At 49.3% G+C, this 21359-nt stretch overlaps 6 protein-coding genes across 6 annotated transcripts; 4 read left to right on the top strand and 2 right to left on the bottom strand.

Moving 5' to 3' along the window:
* Positions 1-1640: 1640 nt before the first annotated feature.
* Positions 1641-6457, top strand: BKA55DRAFT_495997 (uncharacterized protein; the record flags this gene model as incomplete). The annotated part of the gene is made up of 2 exons (XM_046186332.1): positions 1641-6191; positions 6242-6457. The coding sequence occupies 2 exons, from the start codon at positions 1641-1643 to the stop codon at positions 6455-6457; spliced, it is 4767 nt and encodes a 1588-aa protein (XP_046057539.1).
* Positions 6458-8950: 2493 nt separating this feature from the next.
* Positions 8951-10358, top strand: BKA55DRAFT_632577 (PAP2 superfamily-domain-containing protein). Its single transcript, XM_046196964.1, has 3 exons — positions 8951-9143; positions 9191-9440; positions 9491-10358. Exons 1-3 carry the CDS (start codon positions 9107-9109, stop codon positions 10233-10235), a joined length of 1032 nt encoding a protein of 343 aa, XP_046057538.1. The 5' UTR covers positions 8951-9106; the 3' UTR covers positions 10236-10358.
* A 219-nt stretch (positions 10359-10577) lies between these two features.
* Positions 10578-11772, bottom strand: BKA55DRAFT_683823 (uncharacterized protein; the record flags this gene model as incomplete). Its single annotated transcript, XM_046198551.1, has 2 exons — positions 10578-11515; positions 11568-11772. 2 exons carry the CDS (start codon positions 11770-11772, stop codon positions 10578-10580), a joined length of 1143 nt encoding a protein of 380 aa, XP_046057537.1.
* A 1433-nt stretch (positions 11773-13205) lies between these two features.
* Positions 13206-15472, bottom strand: BKA55DRAFT_59630 (uncharacterized protein). Its single transcript, XM_046195925.1, has 2 exons — positions 14927-15472; positions 13206-14880 (listed from the first exon to the last, which is right to left on the bottom strand). Exons 1-2 carry the CDS (start codon positions 15278-15280, stop codon positions 13396-13398), a joined length of 1839 nt encoding a protein of 612 aa, XP_046057536.1. The 5' UTR covers positions 15281-15472; the 3' UTR covers positions 13206-13395.
* A 2260-nt stretch (positions 15473-17732) lies between these two features.
* Positions 17733-18491, top strand: BKA55DRAFT_552671 (uncharacterized protein). Its single transcript, XM_046191454.1, has one exon. It carries the CDS (start codon positions 18025-18027, stop codon positions 18322-18324), a length of 300 nt encoding a protein of 99 aa, XP_046057535.1. The 5' UTR covers positions 17733-18024; the 3' UTR covers positions 18325-18491.
* Positions 18492-20644: 2153 nt separating this feature from the next.
* BKA55DRAFT_497465 (uncharacterized protein) lies at positions 20645-20926 on the top strand (the record flags this gene model as incomplete). The annotated part of the gene is made up of 1 exon (XM_046186472.1): positions 20645-20926. A coding segment is annotated over one exon (282 nt), but the record flags the coding sequence as incomplete, so codon positions are not given.
* Positions 20927-21359: the final 433 nt, after the last annotated feature.

Below are 21359 nucleotides of genomic sequence, written 5' to 3'. Positions count from 1 at the left end.
CTCAATGTAATTATCGCGATCCGGGATATGCCACTCGTTGGAAGTCTTGATTAAGTTTCTGAAATACAAAACCTAAGCGCCAAGTGGGAATAACCGCAATTTGTCCCTGAATAACCATCAAACTGGGGGATTGTTTACGCTTCTGGAACCGTCAGACTCATGATTATGTAATGACAAGTCGAGGCATTGAAGATCGCAAGGATGTCGTCTCGGAAAAGAAAAGAAAGACTGGTCTCAGAAATTCTTCAACAATGTTGGGACTCGGACAGCAGCAGCAGCAGCAAATTGGTCTGCAGCTGCATATGCAAAAGCCAGGATCTCAGTTCTTTCAGGCTCGAACCGAATCTCGGGCTGCTTTTCTTTGATTATGAGTCACCAATAATGTATATGTCTCTGAGATCTGGATTCATTGCCTTGTCCAATAAAACTTGAAGAGGCGGTGACTTCGACAGCTGGCAGTCTGGGCGCTACCTTGCCGAACCGGTTCACTCATATCCATGTATGTATCACAGCTGAGAGCTTTACAATGCATCAGCCACTTTTGAGATTCGATGTTGTTAATTGAAGTATGTTTAACGCTCGATAAAAAGAACAAACTTTAGGATTTTTGCTTTTTTATGTACGCAGATGATACATTTCAACGGCATCATTTGATATCATCCTCACAGTTTGAGGTACCAGCAAATACAACACAGAGGACAAACCAACCAGCCCCAGTCAACCACGTCACTCCTTCACTCCCTCCAGGTACCTTAGCTCTGTGCGTTACCTTGCTATCGGGGAATAGTGAGGTGGAAACATCCATCCATTCCCTCCCGTCACCTCAGCATTAGGTACCTTGCCTGGCTTGCCTCACATTGGATTGCACCGCTTGTAGCATCGGGCAACGTGGGCTTCTGCACTGGCAACAGACAACAAGCAGCTTGGGCTCCAGCAGCTATCACCTGGTTGGTGCAGCAGTGGTTTCCTATCAATTTCATCATCAATCGATCAAACATATTGCGCAAAGCTGTTTCCTGAGGCCGCCCCAAACACTAGCAAAGGTGCACAGATAATTGCTTGGGAGATCACCTTGGTTGCTTTCCCACCCAAACCTCACCTCCCACTGGCTTTTTAGCTCCTCAGCTAACTGAGGTACCGTACCACTGCGGTACTGCCGTTACCGCTACTGCTACTGCCACCGCTACCAGCCACTGATTTGCTCTGCTCTGCTCTGCTCTACTTTTGCATTGCCTTGCCTTACTTCACCGTCATCATCATCGGTTTTCGCGACTTTTGTTTTTTCTCCCCCCCCACGTCAACCACCTTTTTACCTTTACCTTCAACTTCATCTCATCATTGAAAAAGATTAAAAGATAGAATCGCATCTACTCATTTCCATTCTATCATCTTGGTCGCTTTTTCTTCTTTTTCTCTCCCTCATCATCCCCTTTCATCCTTCCTCTTGGCGTCCTCTCGGAATCTGTTCGGCCCGTTTGCTTTGCTTTCGTCCCGCTCTCCGCTTCCATTTGGTCGCCTTTTCTTGTCGTCTCTGAATCATCCACATTCAGAAAAAAACCCAACATTAATAACGCGGTAGCTCTTTTCGAGTCCGCATCCGCAACCGCTACCCTAGGCTTGTCGCCATGGACAATCTCGACATGCCTCCGGCGCCTACGCCGCCTGTCAATAATATGAGCATGCCTTCCAATAACTCGGATCGCACCGCTAATCTGCTGAACTTGCTCAAGTTCAGTGGTTCAGGTGGCTCGCAGTTGCAGAGTCAAGCTGCTCAGAATCGGGCCCATGCTCATATCCAGCAGCAGACTCAGCAGCCTCAAGAGCAGCAGCAGGAACCTGGTTCTCCTCAGCAGCCGCACCAGCAGCTGTCGGACCATCAGCTCCATCAATTCAACCAATTCCAGCAGCATGCTCAGCAAGGCCGAGGTATCATTCAGAGCCCTCTTCCTGCTCAGATTCACCAGCCTTCCCCTTCTTCTGCTGACCCGACTGGTCTCCTGGCCGCCCTTATGCGCGGCGCCCACGAGCCAGAAGAGCCAAAGCAGCCCCAGCAGTCGCACCCTCAGCAAGCCTTTGGCAACGGTTCTCCCCCGGCCGATACGCGCTCGTATCTGCTCAACCTGTTGAACCGCCCCAAGCCTAGCCAGGGCGACCAGCAGCAGTCGGCTCTGACTGAGACCACGCGTTCCAACAACCTTACGCCTCAGTCTCCCGACCTTGCTCCTGCCGAACCTGCTCGCTACTCTGGTAGCTATCAGCAGCAATACCCTCAGCAGCATGGCAACCAGTTCTCGAATCAACAGCACCGCCCGGTCGATTCCTACGCAGGATCGCACGCGCCCTCGAATGCATCCGACTCCTTCCACCATGTCTCGCAGGACCATCAGACTGATACCTCGGCTCTTTTCCAGCAACTATTGGGAAACCTTGCTCAGTCGTCTCCTCATAGTCAGGGCCAGAGCCACACTGCTCAGTCGCCAACAGCTCTTCCTTTCCAGATTCTAAAGAAGGACTCGCCAGCTGCTTCCCAGCATTCTCACCACTCCCATCACTCCCACCGCCATGACCACTCGGTCGGCGCCGGCAGTGACCGAGCTGCTTTCCCCACCTCTCCCCACCAGATCCGTCGCAAGGCAACCCGAACCGCGTCTCTGCAGTCTCACCCTTCGGTGAAGCAGGGTACTCCTCCGACCTCCGAATTTGACAACTACAATTCGACCGCCAAGGAGACCGTCGCAGAGGCCATCGAGGACATTGCCGAGCAGGCTGATCATGACGCCCGGGAGGCACTTGAGCGCGCGGAGCACGAACGGGCCCAGGCTGAAATCGCCGAGGACCTTGACGATATGCTCAACGCCAAGTCTGAGAAGGAATTCGAGGACAGTGCTCACATTGCCGCCCAGGCTATCCAAGCTGAGCTTGACCGTAGTGAGAATGAGGGACTTCTCGAGGACGCCCTTCCACACGACGTCGCCGAGACTGTTCGCGAGATTGTTGACGAGGCTGCTCAAGGTGTTGCTGAGAGCTGGGAGAGCGCCGACCAGGATGAGATCGTCGTTATCGAAGAGAAGGAGGCCCCGCCTGTCAAGGTGTTTAACTTCCCCATGAAGCCGTGGATCTCCATTACTCTTCAGGAAGAGGGTACCGAGCCACGACCCTTGTTCCGCGACGAGACCATTATGGATATCGCTCGGCTCAAGAAGGAGTTTGATCAGATTGATCGCAACCTGTACACTGCTACTGAAAACTACATGGCCTACGGCATGTCCAAGCAGGGTGGTCTGCGTGTTATTCGACAGGAGGATGGCAAGGATGCCAAGATTTTCACCGACACCAAGGACCGTATCTTCAATGTCGCCATGTCTGTTACACCTAGTGATCACGACGGCGTTCACCGCGAGGCCATCATCGGCACTGGCATTAGCGGCACCGTCTACTGGGTTCAGATTCGTGATGGTGACAAAGACCACATTGAAGATGCTCATATGGAGCAATATGGCTTTGCCCTACCTCCCATGAGCTCCCAGGAGGGTGATGCCCCTGGTGGTGTTCTCAAGACCCGTGCCCGCACCTCGACAATTCATCCCGAGTACTTTGCCGTCGGCCGCGGCAAGTCCATCAACCTCATCTGGCCTTCATACATCCTTCAGAATAACCTGTTCAAGCCTGGCCACGACCGCGTTGTCGACACCGAAACCCTTGCCAAGCAGTGCTCCCTGAAGATCAACACTGGTAAGGCCGGCAAGGACTTCACCTTTAGTCAGGATGACTCTGTTATCGTCTCTCTTGATAAGTCTGGTCGGGTCAAGTTCTGGGATGTTCGAGACCTGACTGCTGTCAAGGAGGGCTCCGACCCGCGTGCTCCCATGCCCGCTGAGACCAACCTCGAGGTCAAGGAGCCTCTAATGACACTTGCCACCACACCTGAGGGTGAGAAGGCCTGGCCCACTTCGGTTCTTCTTCTCGACAAGCAGCGACCTTACCAGAAGCGATGCGCCCTCCGATACATGATTGTTGGAATGAAGCAGAACCACACTCTGCAGCTGTGGGATCTTGCTCTCGGTAAGCCCGTGCAGGAGTTCAACCTTCCCCACAGCAAGGAGTCGGATGCTGTCTGTAGTGTCATGTACCACTCAGCCACTGGCATGATTGTCATTGGCCACCCCACGCGCAACTCGATCTACTTTGCGCACTTGTCCGCACCTAAGTACAACCTCAAGAGTGTATCTCAGGCCGAGTATATCCAGCGACTCATCGCTCAGGATCCTTCCATCCCTCAGCCGGATAGTACCGCTGTCATTAGTGGTGTCCGTGAGTACTCGTTCGCTAACCGGGGAATTCTGCGAAGTCTTGACATTCTTGGTACCCCTGCCATGGTTCAAGATGCCGACGAACCCACTCTCTTTGAGCTGTACGCCATGCATTCAAAGGGTGTTGCTTGCCTTCTTGTCAAGCAGACTGAACTCGGATGGTCCAAGGATAACAAGGTCCTCGACGGTGTTGATGCCGTTGCCCAGGGCGTCGTCACCGTCTCGAAGCTCAAGGCCCCTCAGCCCGCCGAGACACCTACCCCAGCCAGCAATGGAGACGCCGTTGTCCGCGTCGTTAACCGCGGTACGAACAAGGAGAACATCCAGCCCACCCCAGGAGCCCAGGCCGAGTCTAGCCAGCGTGGACCCGAATCGGCTACGCCTGCCAAGGCCAAGAGCGAGCCGAAGGAGGCTGAAACGCCTGTCCAATCCGCCAAGGAGTCTCAGTCCGAGAAGCCTGAGCGAAAGTCACGAAAGAAAAAGAATGCTGCCAACCAGGGTGATGCAGCCACTAACGGCGCTGCACCTCGCGCTGGCAATAAGGATGCCAAGACCGCGAACAACGCCTCCACGCCTGCTGTATCTAGTGAGGCTTTGGATGCCGCCATTTCTGGACTCGAGTCTCGTCTCACCGTGAGTGTTGGCGAGACCCTCAAGTCATCGTTCAAGAACCTTCACGGTAAGATTGACGATGATATCCGCGTCCGCGACGAGAACTTCAATCAGCACCAGCTTAAACTCCTTGATATGGTTTCGGAGGTGCTGAACGAAAACACTCAGAAGGTCTTGGAGGCTCTGATCCACCACCAGTTCACTGAGCTCGTCATTCCTGCCATCGGCGACAAGGCTGGTGCCGCAGTTACCGATCTTCTCGACAACAAGCTGCAGCCTCATCTTACTTCTACAGTCCAGAAGGAGATCCAGAGCTCTCTTCCTCATGCGCTCAACCGATCTCTGCGATCTGGCGATTTCATCAAGGCTATCTCCGACCGCGTTGGAAACTCAGTCGCTACGAGCGTACAGCAAGAAGTTCTGGCGACATTGACTCAGCGACTCACCCCGACTTTCACTAACATTGCAACTCAGGCGTCGCAGCGTGTCGCTGGCGAGCTTCACCAGCAATATCACGATCAGTTTGAGTACATGAAGGCCCAGCATGCTTCCGATACCGCCAAGATTGACCAGCTCTTGTCTCATGTTACTCGTCTTTCGGAGATGGTCACAACCATGTCTGCCTCTCAGGCGGCGCTCCAGGCCGACTTCCTCAAGTTCAAACAGCAGCCTGTCCATGAACTTCCCGGAGTTCCCCAGAACGCTGGCCACGGTCAGAACATTCCCCACCACGGCTATGCTAGCTCCAACCAGCACCACCCTCAGGCCAGCCACGCTGGTAGCTACCATCCCAGCCAAGCTCCTAGCCAGGCAGCCAGCCAGGCTCAGCAGTATATGGGCAGCCCGCAGTACCTCCGTGGTTCTCAGCAAGTGAACAGCCCTCAAGCGTCGCAACAGGCTTCCGATTACGTCGCTCCTGCGTCCAGTGTCAGCGCCCTTGCTGGTGCCTACGCTAGCCAGCGTAACCAGACAGAGCCCGAGGCTGATCACGACTTGATGCAGCGTATCAGAATTGTTGAGCAGGCCATCCAAGAGGGTCGCTACCAGGACGCTATGATCCAGTGGATCCAGAGTGGACGTGAGGAAGAAATCTTCCGCCGTTGCCTCAGCCGCTTCCCTCCTACCAAGTTCGAGAATCTTCCACCCTTGATGTTGCTTGTTGTTATTGCCACAATCTCCAAGGATTTGAAGCCCAACGCTCGTCTCAAGGAGGAAGTTGAATGGATTGAGATGGCTCTCCGAGCCTTTGCTGAAAACCTTCCGGCTTTTGTAAGTCCACACTTTGTTATCGATAGTGAGCCCGAACTAACGTGTCATAGGAATGGGAACAACAGGGTGCTCGCGATGTGATCAAGAGTACGACTCAGACCATGCAGCTCCTTATTGGACGTATCCAGCCTCTCATCGGCGGCATCCAGGATGGCTTCCCCACGGATCCTTTCCTGGCCAACCTCGAGAGAGCCAAGCTTGAATGGATTATTCGAACATCCGAGCATGTGCTTGACACGTTCGGTGCCCCTCGACGCTACGAGTAATTGAGGGCTGTGTGTGTACAGCATAGAATTGTGGAGGAATGTGGTAGCCGATAACTATTCGGCAATCAACCTTTCGACTTGTCTAACGAAGTGGTCTGCGGAAACGTAGACCTTTGACGTGGGCTAGAAGTTGCAACAGCAACGGTGTATATGACGCTGGGAAGAGAGCATTTCGGAAGCATTCACGCTTTGTGAATTCAACAAAAAAGACATAAGATACATGTGCATTATCAGGAAGTTACAGATGTTTACGGCCTAGGGTCATGGTAATGTTTTTGCCGGCCTGAATTTGGGATCATGTTGCGGGCGTGCGAACCTTTTAACATGCATTGGAGGTAATCGGTTACTTTTGGTGCTTTGGCTCGTTTTTTCTCTCTTCTTTCACTTTTACTTTAGTTCATTTCAAGTCATTTCACTTCTTATTTGGGATGGAAATGCTATGATACCCCGGAGAAAGGGGGGAGGGACAGGATGGAATTGATGGTGCGATGGCGGAGGACGACGAATAGGGAAGAGGAGAAAGAAGACGATGTCTTGTTCTTCTTCCTCTTTGGTCTAGTTTTGATAATTTAATGTTTGAGTCGATACGGATACTGCCATGATTTATGTCTGATCGACGTGAGATTCGAGTATAGGTTGATCGACTGTGCTTACTGGATCTCATGATGCATCGAGGCGGTTTCGCAAGCTGGTATATATAATCGAGACACTTGTCAATACACAATCTCTGTTTCTGGCGCAGCCACATCCAATAAACTGGCCACACCAATTTAGTTTTTATGGACGTTACTTCGAGACCATTGTATCTTGGACGTCTGATTGGCATGATTATATGCCCTTTCTTACAAGTGATCAACCGCATTTGGGAACTTGCAATTGATGCCACAAAAGTCAGCGGCCATGATGGAGAAGTATGATCACTACACTAACATTACTCGATGAACGATAACGATAACGATAACGATAACGATAGTACGGATGGATAGAAGTGGTGATCCTTGTGGACACCGGAACCTACGGATATTAATAGTGATGACAAGCTGCATGCTCTCGGCAGACAATTAAGCCTTTAAGGTCAGACAAGCTTTTTTTAACGTGTATTGTGTCAGCCCTAGAAAAAGGGGTAAACTCGGCGCGGGATCTGTGGTTCGATGTGATGCTACAAGAACAATGCATCTGATCCTAGCTCTATTCTAGCTCATGTATACCATGGAACTATGCTTACTGGTAGGATTTAGATGGTTTCCGTTAAACAGGGAAGAACTCGATATGTCCATATCTTGGAGGATAGCATGTTGGTGATGAGATCATAGCTATCTATGCGTGTTAGTCGCGCCATATCAGATCATACCAAGCTCCTGGGGACATATAGTCTCCATTTGACTCCATGTACCGAGGTTTACTACCCATTTCTTTGACTCCGACCAGAGGAAGTGAAGCTCCGGACAAAACCTCCGCGCGTTCCGGAATTCGGACACGGGAAGCGTTGAGAATCTCGGGGTGGTAGTCAAGACCGAACCGCCGGGATTTATCTCAAACGGAGAAATTCTACAGCCTAAAGAAGAAATCATTTCGATCATGATGGTATCTTGTTGACGTCAAAAATAGGAAATTGGAGGGGGAAGAAAAACAAGCTTTTTCACAACGGCAATGTAGAATGTCTATTCAACAATGACTGTAATTTTACTGCGTCTCAGTAGCATTCTATGAACCAATTACTTATCGCCATGTTGGGTTCTTCAGCCGCAGGTGTAACCCTTCTGTGTGTTGATGAAGATGTCGCGTGCATAGAGAAATATGCCGCTGTAGTCACTCGACGCTCGAGATTGGTGTTTGGGCACGTTAAGCTTCAAAAGGTAATATACTGGGAATAAATACCTTACAGTTATGTTGGTTAAGCTTATTGCACTGTACTATGTAACCCTTTTATTGGGCATGGATGCTGAGGTGAGCTTATGTCTTGAGGTCTCAGCCACTGGAACACGTTGACAAGACAAAACATAGGGGATTGTTGTAAGGCTTAGAGTATTGATAATGAGATGATTGAATGTCTGATCGAATCAGTTGTGATAAAGTCCGACGGCATCCGCGGAGGGTGAGGACTTACACGATAGTATCCACAGATTTAAGAGACAGGGGTTTTCCATCAGACGTTTATCAAACTGTGAGAGCAGGGATATCTCATGCATGTGAAGTCTTGAGACATCCATAGAATACAGCACAACTTTAGATAGACATCATTGGACCCTCAAATGGCCAAGCGTCGGGTGTATATAGAGTAGCATCGGTATTCCTCTTCCTATTCTCCGATGGCAGTGACATGCAATATTGGTGTCTTGTGTCTTGTGCCTTATTCCCTGTTTCGTACCACCCAATAAGTTTCCTTGTTCGTGCAACTTGCCTATCCTTGGCTTGCAGATTTGTTCTTTTATTATCTGCCTACATCTAGGACTTTATCTTGTTTCTGTCACTTGTCTTTTTAATCCGTCTTCCCTTATTTCTTTCCCTCTTCTGGATAGATTCTCGACGGGCGGTTTATATCACCTTCTTTTATAGACACGGTATTTGTTTATCCTTATATCATATACAACTGGGGTTAATTGTATTCTTCTCTCTTGGTATTGTGTAATACTTTTGTTCATTGCAATCATGGTTGTGGCTTCGAAGAACGTGGTCGAGCCAGTGTGTAAGTGAGTCCCTCTCCTCGTGCTGCACTCTACTCATACCTTCAAGTCATCGTCCTCGCTTTTACGGTAGGATGTCTTATCAACAGACGACGAGACACTCAAATCACATACAACGAATCCCTCGATGATGTTGAAGGCCAACGATACGTCGACTCGCCTCCTCTGAAGCCAACCCTTCTCCAACAGCCTGAACGTCCAGTTCGCAAAGCTCCCAACATCTTCTTCGTTCTCTTATCTCGCTTCTTCAATGCGTTCCCATTTTTGATAGAGATTTGGTACTGGAACCTGACATACTGGTATGTTCATTATGGTGTTATGCTAATAGATATATGCTAATGGGTTGTAGGATCTACCAAAGCCTTCGAGCAGTATCAGCCAGAGCAATCGCAGGCAACGAACCAATATTCAACCGCGCACGAGACCACGCCATTCAAATCCTCAATCTCGAGTCCTTCTTCGGCCTCGATATCGAACAATGCTTCCAATCTTACATAATGAACCAACAGCCATGGCTCATGCCCATCCTCGCAAAGATATACTACTCCCACATCAGCATCGGCATCCTCTTCCTCATCTACATATACACGTATCTCCCAGCCCCGACCTTTCAACGAATTCGTCGTACAATCGCCGTCGATAACGCTATTGCTTTCGTCATTGTGACGCTCTGGCGATGCTCACCTCCACGATTACTACCGCAAGAATATGGCTTCGTCGATGTTCTGCATAGTAAAGCTGGAGGTGCTAATGTCTGGAACAATAATCGGTTTCAGTTGACTATCGCTGCGATGCCGAGCTTACACTTTGGAACATCTCTCTTCTTTGCAGTTTGCATGTGTCGATTCTCTCCGCATCGATTTATGCGTATACTCGCTCCTCTTTGGCCGACCGCTATGCTTATTACGATTGTCGCTACCGCAAATCACTTCCTAACAGATGCATTTATTGGCGCTCTGGTTCCGTTGTTAGGATGGCGCATCAACCGTGTTGTTCTTGTTCTTAAGCCGATTCAGGATTATATCTTTGCGCCTTTGATCAACAGGCTGGACCTGGTCGATTCTGATGTGCGAGTTGTTCCAAAGACTTTGTAATTATGATATAGAACAAAGGCACTTGCTTGTATATGCACAAGTCAGGAGAACTAGATGCTGAGTGTGTGCATTACAAGGAGAGTTCTCACTTGGGGGTTCGTGGGGGTTTCTGGATATCAGGGCAATACGATGATAATTATAATGAGACTTTTACGCAGCTCTCTATTCACAACTTTATATGTGCCTTCGTGTTAAACTATACTCCCGGGTTATCCTGGTGTTACAACAGACGATAATCAAGGTCAAAAACGGATGAACACGGTATCAACGTAACGTGACACAAATGACACTCACCCTTATATCAAGCATCTATCTATCTCATCATCCGTGTAGATCTATTCTCTATTCCTTCTTCGAAACCCTCACAACAACCTTTCCAAAATGCTGTCCACTACTCAAAAACTCCAACGCCTTATTCGCCTCCTCAAAAACAAACACTTTACTCACAACAGGGTGAATAGAATGCTTCTCATAAAACGCCACCATCTCCTCAAACCGATCCTTCGGCCCATTCAAAATGCCCTTGAGCGTAACATTCCTCCTCAAAGCGAGCACATTCACACCGACTTTACCGCCAATGTCCTCCTCTTCTTCTTTGCCGGAGAGATAGCCAACACAGTTGATCAATCCACCAAAAGCAACCGAGTCAAAAGACTTGCGAAGGGTTCGTGCACCGCCTGTCTCAAAGATGATGTCCGCGCCGTGGTTCTGCGTCGCTTTCATAACGGGCTCTTGCCACTCCCAGTGCGTACGGTAGTTAATACCCGTGTCAGCACCGAGATCCTTCTTCGCGCGCTCGAGCTTATCGTCAGATGAAGAAGTGATAATGACGTTCAGACCAGCTGCTTTGGCAATCTGCAGCCCCGCAATCGCAACACCACCCGTGCCCTGAAGAAGAACAGTCTCTTTCTTCTTACTACCATCAGCAGGTTGACCAAGCGGTCGCATACCGTTGATGCACATCCAAGCAGTCACAGCAGCGATGGGAAGACAAGCTGCTTCTTCGTCGGAGAGATAATCGGGTACAGGGACGAGAGTATCGGCTGAGAAGCAGCGATATTCTGTTAGCACGCCGGGAAGAGGGAGACCGAGACCGGAGGCCATGTCTTTTTCGGTGACTTGGCCTGTGAGATGGGTCTGGTTGAAGATGGACATTACGCGAGCGCCGACTTTGAGTTTTGGTGATGAGCTCTGGATGACGGTGCCGCACATATCGGAGCAAGGGACGAGAGCGTCTGTGTCTTGGATAGAGGCATGGTGGTTATAATCACCGTTGATTACTTCCAACCGTCAGTATCACCCCTTTTTTTTTCGATTTCAAGAACAACTTACCCTCAGTATCACGATAATTCAATCCAACAGCATGAATCTTAACCAAAACCTCTCCCTCCTTCGGCGTCGGAACGTCTCCCTCTCCAAAAGCAAGCTTATCAAGGCCATCCTGACCTGTCGTCCACTGTCTATTCTTCTCAGGCGCCGGCATATTTTCGTCCTTCGACTTTCCAAAAGGTAGATATGAAGAGATGAAGCTCGCCATGGTGAAAGAGCGGATACAAATACGACTACCTTGATGAACGAACGACGTCAACTATCAGTCAATGCTCTTACAAGTGGAGATGACGTCGCTTTTGGTGGATGAGGTTTCAAAGTGGTCGTCCTATCAGAGGGAAGGACTAGATCGTTTCAGGTATTAAGGCCCGTGGTGTAGAAATGTCTTAATAATCAAGTCTTGGTGATGCTCCGCGAAACGTTATGAGTTGCATCATACGAGTTGGATTTTTTGATACATGTTGAGTAAGAGTTGAAGATGAGCAGATACTTTTAAAGATACAAAGATGTGGGTCTTTATGATGCGTCGTCTGAAAATAATCCTCATCATTCACGGTCAAAACAGTGGGTGATACACACACAGCAAATCATCTATTCAAACAAAAGCCAAAGCACAGCATACCACACCAGTCACTAATCACTACACTTCTTCGCAAGGCGTATCTCATCTCTCTTTGGCTCTCTCTGCTCGTTCTCTTATTCGTGTTTACACTTCCTCAACTTCTCCTTTCAACGATAGCCAAACAATAGCCCGCACACATCCCATCCCAACACCCCTCTCCAACTCTCCTTGAGTCACCGCGACCAGGCAGATCAAGAATTAATCAAGTGAGATCAGAGTAAAATCACTCCCATCCATCCGTACATAAATAATAAAAATGATAAAAGATAAACAGAAACTGTAACAGAACCATGAACCAAGACAATTCAACTGTAATGCAGATAACCAGATATTGTAACTTTTTTCTTTTCCTTCCAACGGGGCCGGGCCATCGACTCAAAAACACCCAATCGCACTCGTCCATCGGCCCCTTTCAATGCCCCTTGGTCCAAAAGCCGGACTCGGGCGTCTCCAATGTGTCGTCTTCATCGTCGCGGTCATGCCAGGAACAACGCCTAGACAGAAATTATTTGATTTGGTGGGTATAGTAGTAGGTTGTAAGTCGCCGAGGCAACCCCTCCCATTGCTGACGCTGAACAGCCTGATGAGGAGAAGCCGGTATAGCTGTCTAGACGTAACGTCGTAAAAGCGTCATAATCGTCAAGTGGTGGTGGTGATAGTGGTCGTAGGTCTTGTCGGGGTACGTGCTGAGGGTATTCCAGGTTATGCGTGCGTGCTGCCAAGTGGTTCTGTAGTTTGTGACCTTTCCATCTTTGGTTGCCCAGTTGTGTCGAAAACATTCGTGTGTCCAGATATCCTATCCCATGTTCTCTCTCATCGATAGCTGTCATCAAGTCGGCCACACACACACACCCTTGGGCCACTGTCGTCCCCCACAATCTTCAAAAGTCATAAAACCGTTCCCACGTAAACTATATGCAATGGGGTTCAACAAGACAAGTGAAATTCCTGCCATCACTTCCCCAGGTATGTCGGTATTACAAGTCATAAAAGCAAATGCGATGCAAAATATCGATGCGTCGTGGTCATTGTCGTTAATCCGTAATGATACGCGCAGTTATAGTCGGCGCCTGACACACAGGTCGTCGAAAGCCTAACCCGTCAAGGGGTGGCCAAAGAATCACGCTCAGTGATATCGCGAAGCGTTTGTTGAGCTTGAGCCGACGCGTGCCCCATTGTCAGACGAGTCTATATTGAGTTAGCCAACGTTCAGTCGTTCCATGTGTCGGTTGACGTACCACCACTACCGCGCGTGGCGTGGCCGTTAGCACGTCGCCCAGCAAATCCGGCATTGGTCTCCCATTCAGGTCCGCGAGGCTGTCGCTCAGGGGCTCCCTTAGAGCTGTTACCAGGGCGCTGGCTGCCAATAGCGCCAGGAGTGCTTCGCGCCTGGTTCTGCATGGAGCCAGAGTCATAGCCCAAGTTCAGGCTGTTGAGGCTGCTGAGAAGAGCAGAATCATTCTTGGGTCCAGGAGTACCAGAGTTGCTGGGGTGGCCGGAAGGTGACATGGCACCTCCCATGTAGTCACCGAAGCGAGCAGTTGAGCCACCGCCCATGTTGTTCATACCGGAAGGGGCGAGGTAGCTGGATGAAGCCTGAGAAGGGCTGGGGGTGAATGATCTCAGATCAGCAAAGCTCTTGGCGGCTCGAAGGTTGTTGGGGATGCTGTTTCCTTCAGGGCTTCCAGGAAGCTCGATGGTAGGACCATGTCGACCCATCACCTGGGAGTAATTGCTGCTGGCAGCTCGTGTCTCACGATCAGCAGCAAAGTCAAATGTAGCCGCACGGCTGAGGCCACGCTTATGCATGTCGAGGCTGAGGGCTGGCTGATTGTGGATGTGGGCGGTGGGCGACGGCTGTTGTCGCTTCAGCACCGTAAGCTGGCGCGATTCGCCATCGCCCATAGACTGATGCTCAAGGCCCATGTTGTGTGCGAGAATATGGATGGATCGTCGATGCTCGGGAGCGATACCAGCAGGGAAAACAAGAACCTCTCGGGCATCATCACGACGGAACATAACCAATTCAGTGTAGAACTCGAGAGTCTGAGGATCGTTCAAATCAACATCACCTGGCATGTTTAGTGCGGGAGACTGAACACGAGATGCCTCGAGCATGCCGAGGTGCGACGGTCCCCTAGCTTGAGACTGCGAAAGACTGCCAAGTGACTGGATAGAGCTTTGCTGATGCAGCATAGGGGCACGGTGCTGCTCCTCAAGTTGGCCTCGTCGCTCTCGCTTCTCGCGTTCAATCCTCTCCCTCTCGGCCTCGGGGAGCATTTTCTTGTACTCGACGCGCAATTTACGGCCATGGACATCCATGCCGTTCATCGCCTCGATCACCATACGTGTATCCTCTGCAGACTGAAAATTCGCAAAAGCCAAACCTCGGAAGACACCGTTGTCGAAGTGATAGTTGAAGGCATATGGCTGGGGAAGGTGCATTTCGAGCATGATAGAAGCCAGAGTCTCTTTTCGAACGGCAAACGGGATGTTCTTAATCACAATAGCTGTCGGGATAAGCTGGTCGGCGTCTGAGGTGTTTGATCGAAGATCAGTGGGGGAACCGTGAGATCCGGGGTGCTCAACCCGGAGGCCACCATTTGACATGGCGTTGTTGTTCATGCCTCCTTGGTAGGGCTGAAGACCTCCGTGGTTGCCATGAATACCAAGAGCGCTGTGATCGGTCCAGTTCTATTCTGGTCAGTCAAGTCCTATCAAAATTTGCGTATTTACGTACCTGGGGAAGAGCGGCTCGTCGGTTCACGTTTCGTTGCCGTCCAGGGCCATTCACGGCACCGTTAACTGTAGCAACTCCAGTTGTGTTGTAGTTCCAAGCTTGACCATTATCCAACATGTAACCCTGCATACCAGCCATGTTTTCCATACCACGATGGTTATAACCATTTCCGATTCTGTCGGCAGGGTAGAGGGCAGAAGAGCCTAGAGGAGCATCAAAAGGGCGTTGGGACTGGCGAGGTAGCGAGAGACCAGCGAAACCACCGGCTGTAGCATAGTTTTGTCTCGAGTTCGGGGAGCGATTAGTTGATGTACCATAGTCAAGGTAACCCATATCGTGCGGTTGCTGCGACATTGTGATGACTGGATCCAGCTTGGCAAATAGCTGCTGTTTTTACCCAGCAGTCGACTTCACCTGCTTTTCTTGAGGTTTTATATCAAGCTGACACGTACAGAATGTGCAGTGTGTCAGGAATGCGGACGCGAGGGGGTATCGGGGATGCGTAACAAGCAGTTAAGAATGCGGCATCAAATCGTTGGCTCGTGGGTCTCGGTCGTGAAAGCGGTGTAGCTAAGTAAAGTTGAGGGTACCAAGCGCAGAAGAAATGTCTATAAAGTGCTCAAGAAGAGTCGGGTGAAACAAGGTTTGGGGGTTCCGTCTCAGGGTCAATGACCACAAAAGTTTGTTCCGTCAGGTGTAGCGAGATGCCTAAAACAATATTGAGGCCTCGGGCAACAAATGCGCGAAGTTAAAAACGAAGACGCTGCGAGATTCTGGGTGGCGATAAAGGCGCACAAATACAGCCAGCACAACGAAGGAGGCCGAATGAACCAAATCCCTATATTCGAAGATTTGGCAGAAACTGGCGGAGTAACGTCAGAGCGTTACTTAATGGTCGCAGTTCGATATTTCTGGGAATCAAGGTGATAGGCGGATAACCCTGGAAACCAGCGACGTCTCAAAAGTAGCTAATAAAAAGACTACTAATGAGCAAGAAATAGTCGCGCGAAAAGGGGAATTAGATTCGCGCGATAGCCTCGTCTTCTCGTTAGTACAAAAAAAGGTCGAATAGAGATTTCGTCGACGTAAGGGCTGTTGGTCTGGACGAACCAAATTGCGAACGACGGAGGAGTAGCTAAGTAATCAAGGGAGGGAGACGAGAGGGGAAGAAGGAAGAGAAGAGGAGAGAGAAGGTCGACTAAAAATCGGGGGAGGAGAGGGGAAGAAGGAGGAGGATAAATGATGAGGTTCAAGAGGAGGTTAGAGGTAGAAAAGGGGACGGGAGGGAAGGAGAAGAAAAAGATGGAACAAGTCCCAGTTGGCAAAATGTCCGGGAGGGACGTTCTCAGTGATGGATGATCTGGAACGGGAAAACGGCGGACGGGAGACGGGAGACGGGGGTGTTGTAACCAAAGAAGAGAGAGGATGATGAGAAAGGATTAATTAGGTGTGGATGTGGTTGGGGAGGTGACAGCGGACGGCGAATGGTTTCCCGTCAAGTTTCACTTCCTTTAGGTTTCCTCACAGGTTCTGTCCTGACTCTTTAGCAGTCACAACAGCAAGGAGGGCCCTTATTTTTTCCCTCCTGGGATCCATGGATCCATGACCTCCAATATGAATGAGGTGGGATGGGGCGTCGTTAGGACAGTGCGTACACTGTAATGAGCCACCTGAGAGAACACCCCAAGCCCGGCGCAAATTGGTGGGGTTTTCAGCGCAGTTCAATTATTCTCCAGCTGTCAGAAGTCCACTGTGGATCCAGCATCCCATCCCCTGAGATGCTCATCAAGGGGTTCTGGGACCATGCGTGGCCCTTGAGATTTACCATTCCATTGTTCAAGATCCATCCAATCCATTCATTGACTCGAACTTATTTAGTATCTAATTCGCTAGCAATACCGGTTAACTTAACCGTTAATGAAGCCTTGCTACTCTTACAGTACCGTGTCTAATATTAGCCTTCCTTTTTCCCCTACTACCTTACTCTTAGTTAGATCGAAATGCACTTCTAAATTCTTAGCTCATGGTGGGGGCTTTGTGAAAAAAAAAATTGAGTGATGAGCCTGGGACGAGGGAGGCTGGCCGGCTTCTTTAACTGGGTTGGCATTGATTGAGAAATAGTCAGCCTCTTGAAAGGCTGAAGGTACAAGAGGCTGACGGTATTGGATGTTTGATGCTGATACTTCTGTGGAAAGGCTGCAGAATGACACCTCGTGATGGTTGTAGAGAAGCAAATCAGATGCTCTATCCTCTGAATCCAACTGTGGCAGATGTTCCAACAGTGCGAGCAACGTCATCCCGACACCGGTATCTTAGCTCAGGCTCAGTGGACCGCATGTTATTGGACACGCCCAATTGTGATAGGAGTTTGCTTGTGTTTGTGGACATTGACGAGAAACGATGGATGTTTACCTCGTGTCTAGGAAATGTTGGAGCGAATTTATGTTGTGCATACCGCTATGCATTCAGATCTGGTATTACGTGCATCGCCAGGTAACACCAGCTAATTTTTTAGAGGTATACTACTGCACGTATAGGTTACAGCTCAAGCCTGTGTGTCGCATTTTTACAAGTTGGGTAGCAAATGACTCTCAGTCAAAACCTGACTCGATGTGATGCATGAACCAGCAATTGACTCAGTTGGGGTCGCAGTTCAGCATAGGATATAATGTATGGGTAAGGTAGCCATGGAGCACAACCTCTGATCCTTTCAGCTTGTTGGGTAGCACTGTTCCAATACTTTCATTACCCAAGGGAAATAGGGGATGAAATGGTGTGAGAAAAGAGTCGAGATGAGATTATCAGTGAGGCATCCAACTGTAACACTCCCGCAGATTGATAGTCATTACCGGCGGAAAATCTTGGCCGGTATCGTATCTAACTGGCGTCTCATCTTGTAATGATTCTGCTCCATCCTCCATCTCGCATCGTATCTTTAGCTCTCCTTTATGACACACCCGGCTTGCTCAGTGAAGCTCCCCGGATGATGCTAACGTTAGCTACCTAGTACATGCAGCGTAATCACCTACCTCACACAGTCAGGTCATCTCCATCACACAGAGACGAATAGACAAGACAGAAGACAAAGACGAGGTGACATGGCATGTCTCTCTCTCTCTCTCTCTCTACTTGCACCGTGTTTCCAGGGGTTGCCAAGGAGATTTGAGATGCCTCAATTAGAATGGCATGCTAATGCGGAAATTCGAATACTCTATTCTAAGTTTTTCTTCATCGTCAAAGCCACGTGCAATGATGCTGCTGCGGCTCTTTTTTTGACCCTGCCCTGCTTTTTAGTAGTACACGCTATCGTCTACCGCTTGTTTGTTGACAGACACTTTGGCCATCAAATGTCCATAACTTTTTACCTTGTATCCGAGCGTATGCATAACAGCACCTGACTTATCTCTGCTGCAGCCAAGCTGCTTTTTTTTACTTTCACATTAGGTCTCTTCTCGTCTATGGCGGTACATGCGAGCGGCCCGTCGGACGGGAAGCCAATCAAGTGGTGGGGTACAAAAGGACGTGTAAGACTTTCTAATGAATAAACTTTGAGAAAAACAAAAAGAGGAAAGGGAAAAAAGAAAATATGCATCACCTGGGGGACGCTAATCCTCACAATTCCATTTTATACACGTCATTGCCCGCAAGACACAAACCATTCATGATGCGAGAGGTGATAATATTTCTTGAACCCCCTTTTACTTCTACAGTGCTTCTTTTTTTCTAAGCTCTGCCCCTCTTCGTTCGTTCCCAATGCCCATGACGAAGCCAGGGTCATCCTAACCCGCCCACCTGGGCCGATGTCAGGGGCCCAACCTGATCTCAGGGGACTCCCCAGTCCTTGGGTCGCCGTTCGTGTCCCATGTCCCATGCCATGTCCGCAAGCCCTGGTACGGTACAGGAGAGGCGAGCGAGGGGACCCGGGTTCCTGGAAATTGAGCGTTGATTAGCTGGAGGGGCTGAGTCTCTGACGACGAGCAAGAGGAGCTGCTCTCAGACTTTTTCAGTCGAGTTTGCCTTTTGTATTGGTCTATTCTGTTGTTTATATCGAACTCAGGTGGATCACACTCAAATGAAGCTCGTGTATGTCGCAGACCTACCTCATCTTCAAGCATTGAGTGGTCAACAAAGCATGTCACTACGACAGTATTCATTGCTTGGCCCCTCATCTCCTTTCTCTCTGTTCGCCTGTCATATTCGAGAAGCCTACTAGCGCATCCTATTTCGCCTCGCCGCTGTCCCCTACAAAAACAGAGGGTCTTTCTTCCCAAGGCATCCCAGCTTAGCCTCATCTCGCCGTCGCTCGGTTGTCCATTCCCCCGGAGATGGCGGCTCATAGATCACGCGGCCGACCCTCTCGACACCCCTGAACTCTTTTTTTTAAGATGAACGAACACTCGTGAAAATGCTCTAGAAGCTCCGGCAGACGGATCTTCTCCCCGGGTCTGTTCTCTGTTGCCCGTCCGCGTAAACATGCGGCGGCATCCTTTGTGAATCGATCTACGGAGTAAGCATAATGATATCCATGTGGCATAAGATGTGCAATATTCTTGTAGATGAAGCTTGATTCTTGTCTACCCTGTTTTGAAGTCATGATTTTGGTTGTCCAACCTTTTGTTGCCCACCACTTTGTAAGAGCGCGTGTCTCATTGAAACTTGATGCACAAGAGTAAATACGGTCATGAGACGTCTCTGCCTACACCCACAGATTGCAAGTTGGCCCAGTTACGATGTTATGATGTCTCAAGTCCAGAAACCTCCCGCAGGTTCAGAATTGATTGATGTCTTGATTCCATGTTTACAGCCACCAACCAGAGTGAATGTTTCATCATTCAAGCCTAGTGGGGGATCGGCGTCAGCCGCTGCAACGCCCCATTTCCCATTTCCCATGAGCCTCACGGCTTTCTTCCATGATATCGCCACAATGGCACTTGCCACTGCCTCATCATGAATAGCCAGAGAAAGTCTAAAGACTTGGTGAATGACGAGTCAAGGTCAGGCACCAACACAACACTGGATCTGACGCTAGATCTACAGTACCGTGGAAATCATCCCCAAAGTGCCATTCTATCGGCATCCAATATGCAGGCCTCCGCCCTCGCCTCTTGCCCGCAGCTACGGCTGCAGCAGCAGCATGCAGCTCGACTCGGCTACTTACCACTGACCACTCAGCTCAACTCGCCTCTTTTCGCTGTGCTGCGGAGCTATTCCCGGACCTCGTCAAGCGACGCTGCCAAGGGGAGGCAAGAAAACTTAGGACCTCTATCCTAAATGACAAAAAGACTTAGGTAAAGTTAGGTAAACCTGGTAGAGACTTAATAGACCTTTAGACTAATTATTTTTGGCAACTAAGCTTAGGGTCAGAAGTTTTCTTGCTCTCTGAGGGCTGCGTGTTGACCATTAATCACTTTGACTTCAACTTCAACATCTTAGCTTATTTGATTGTGCCTGGTTGGCTTTCTTTATTAAGCTTCTTGGCGTTGTGCAGATTGATCACTTGCTGTGACTGCCAAACGTCAGATAAGATAAGAGCGAGTCAACATATGATGTTGAAATGTTCGTATATACCACATATGTAGTACAACGCATTGCATGATCTAGGTCCCTCCAGTACCCACGATCTGTACGTCGCCGTCCTCATCCTCACTCTCATCCCCAATGATATTGTTAATGTTTAAGTTCTTGTAATGAGCTTTAGAATGAACATCGAGATATTTATTTTACTTTAACCAGGCCAAGTGGGTTGCGACGCACACGAGCTACGAGCCAATCGTTGGATTCAACAATGTTGTCAAGCGCTTGAACGCCCATGGCCGATTTCAGCCTCCTCGTGGAAGTGCTCCCAAGCGTCTCCTCGGAGGCAAAACTTATGCCTGGATCGACAAGCCAACCATTTTGGAGTTTGTTCATTCCGAATCGGATCATGAGAAGACTGGACACTGGGGTGACAACCTGCCCCAGGAACCAAGCACCTATGTCGACTCGTACAAGAAGAATTGAAGTGTCTTTGGTTCTATGCACACTCTTGAGATGTGAGGCGGAAAATTGCAATGGGCGCTTGGGACTTGAGGGGATGCTGTCAGGGGTGATGGTGATGGACTCAGATAACCAGTATCTTGACTTCAAGATACAATAACCAAAACATCTCCCACGTAACTTTGCCTTCCTTGGAGTGAAATTAACATAAGACTAAGCTAATAATTTACGGACTTGCTGATTACCTGGTACTTTGAAGTATTAGATGACCTCAGATAACCTTAGGCAACCTTAGACGACATAAGAAACATTTATGGATATTCTGGCACCATTTACTTAATCGCCAATTCCCCTATGTCCAGTGAATCACAGATATGCAAAGAATCCTAAACTTAGGATGATGAAGTGGAGAAAATGCCTATACTTCTTCTTTCAAACTTGTCTTTTTACCCTCCTT

This window comes from Fusarium redolens (assembly GCF_020744475.1).
Source record: "Fusarium redolens strain MPI-CAGE-AT-0023 chromosome Unknown BKA55scaffold_1, whole genome shotgun sequence".
NCBI classification, from domain to species: Eukaryota; Fungi; Ascomycota; class Sordariomycetes; order Hypocreales; family Nectriaceae; genus Fusarium; species Fusarium redolens.
This window is presented reverse-complemented; position numbering and strand designations above follow the sequence as displayed.

Bases quoted from the DNA above. Each gene is read 5' to 3' on its own strand.
- BKA55DRAFT_632577 (XM_046196964.1), top strand. From the start codon at position 9,107: ATGGTTGTGGCTTCGAAGAACGTGGTCGAGCCAGTGT. The intron at 9,144-9,190 runs GTAAGTGAGTCC...CATACCTTCAAG, and splicing joins GAACGTGGTCGAGCCAGTGT to TCATCGTCCTCGCTTTTACG. The intron at 9,441-9,490 runs GTATGTTCATTA...AATGGGTTGTAG, and splicing joins TACTGGAACCTGACATACTG to GATCTACCAAAGCCTTCGAG.
- BKA55DRAFT_59630 (XM_046195925.1), bottom strand. From the start codon at position 15,280: ATGTCGCAGCAACCGCACGATATGGGTTACCTTGACTATGGTACATCA. The intron at 14,881-14,926 runs GTACGTAAATAC...TGACCAGAATAG, and splicing joins GACGAGCCGCTCTTCCCCAG to AACTGGACCGATCACAGCGC.
- BKA55DRAFT_552671 (XM_046191454.1), top strand. From the start codon at position 18,025: ATGGCATGTCTCTCTCTCTCTCTCTCTCTACTTGCACCGTGTTTCCAG.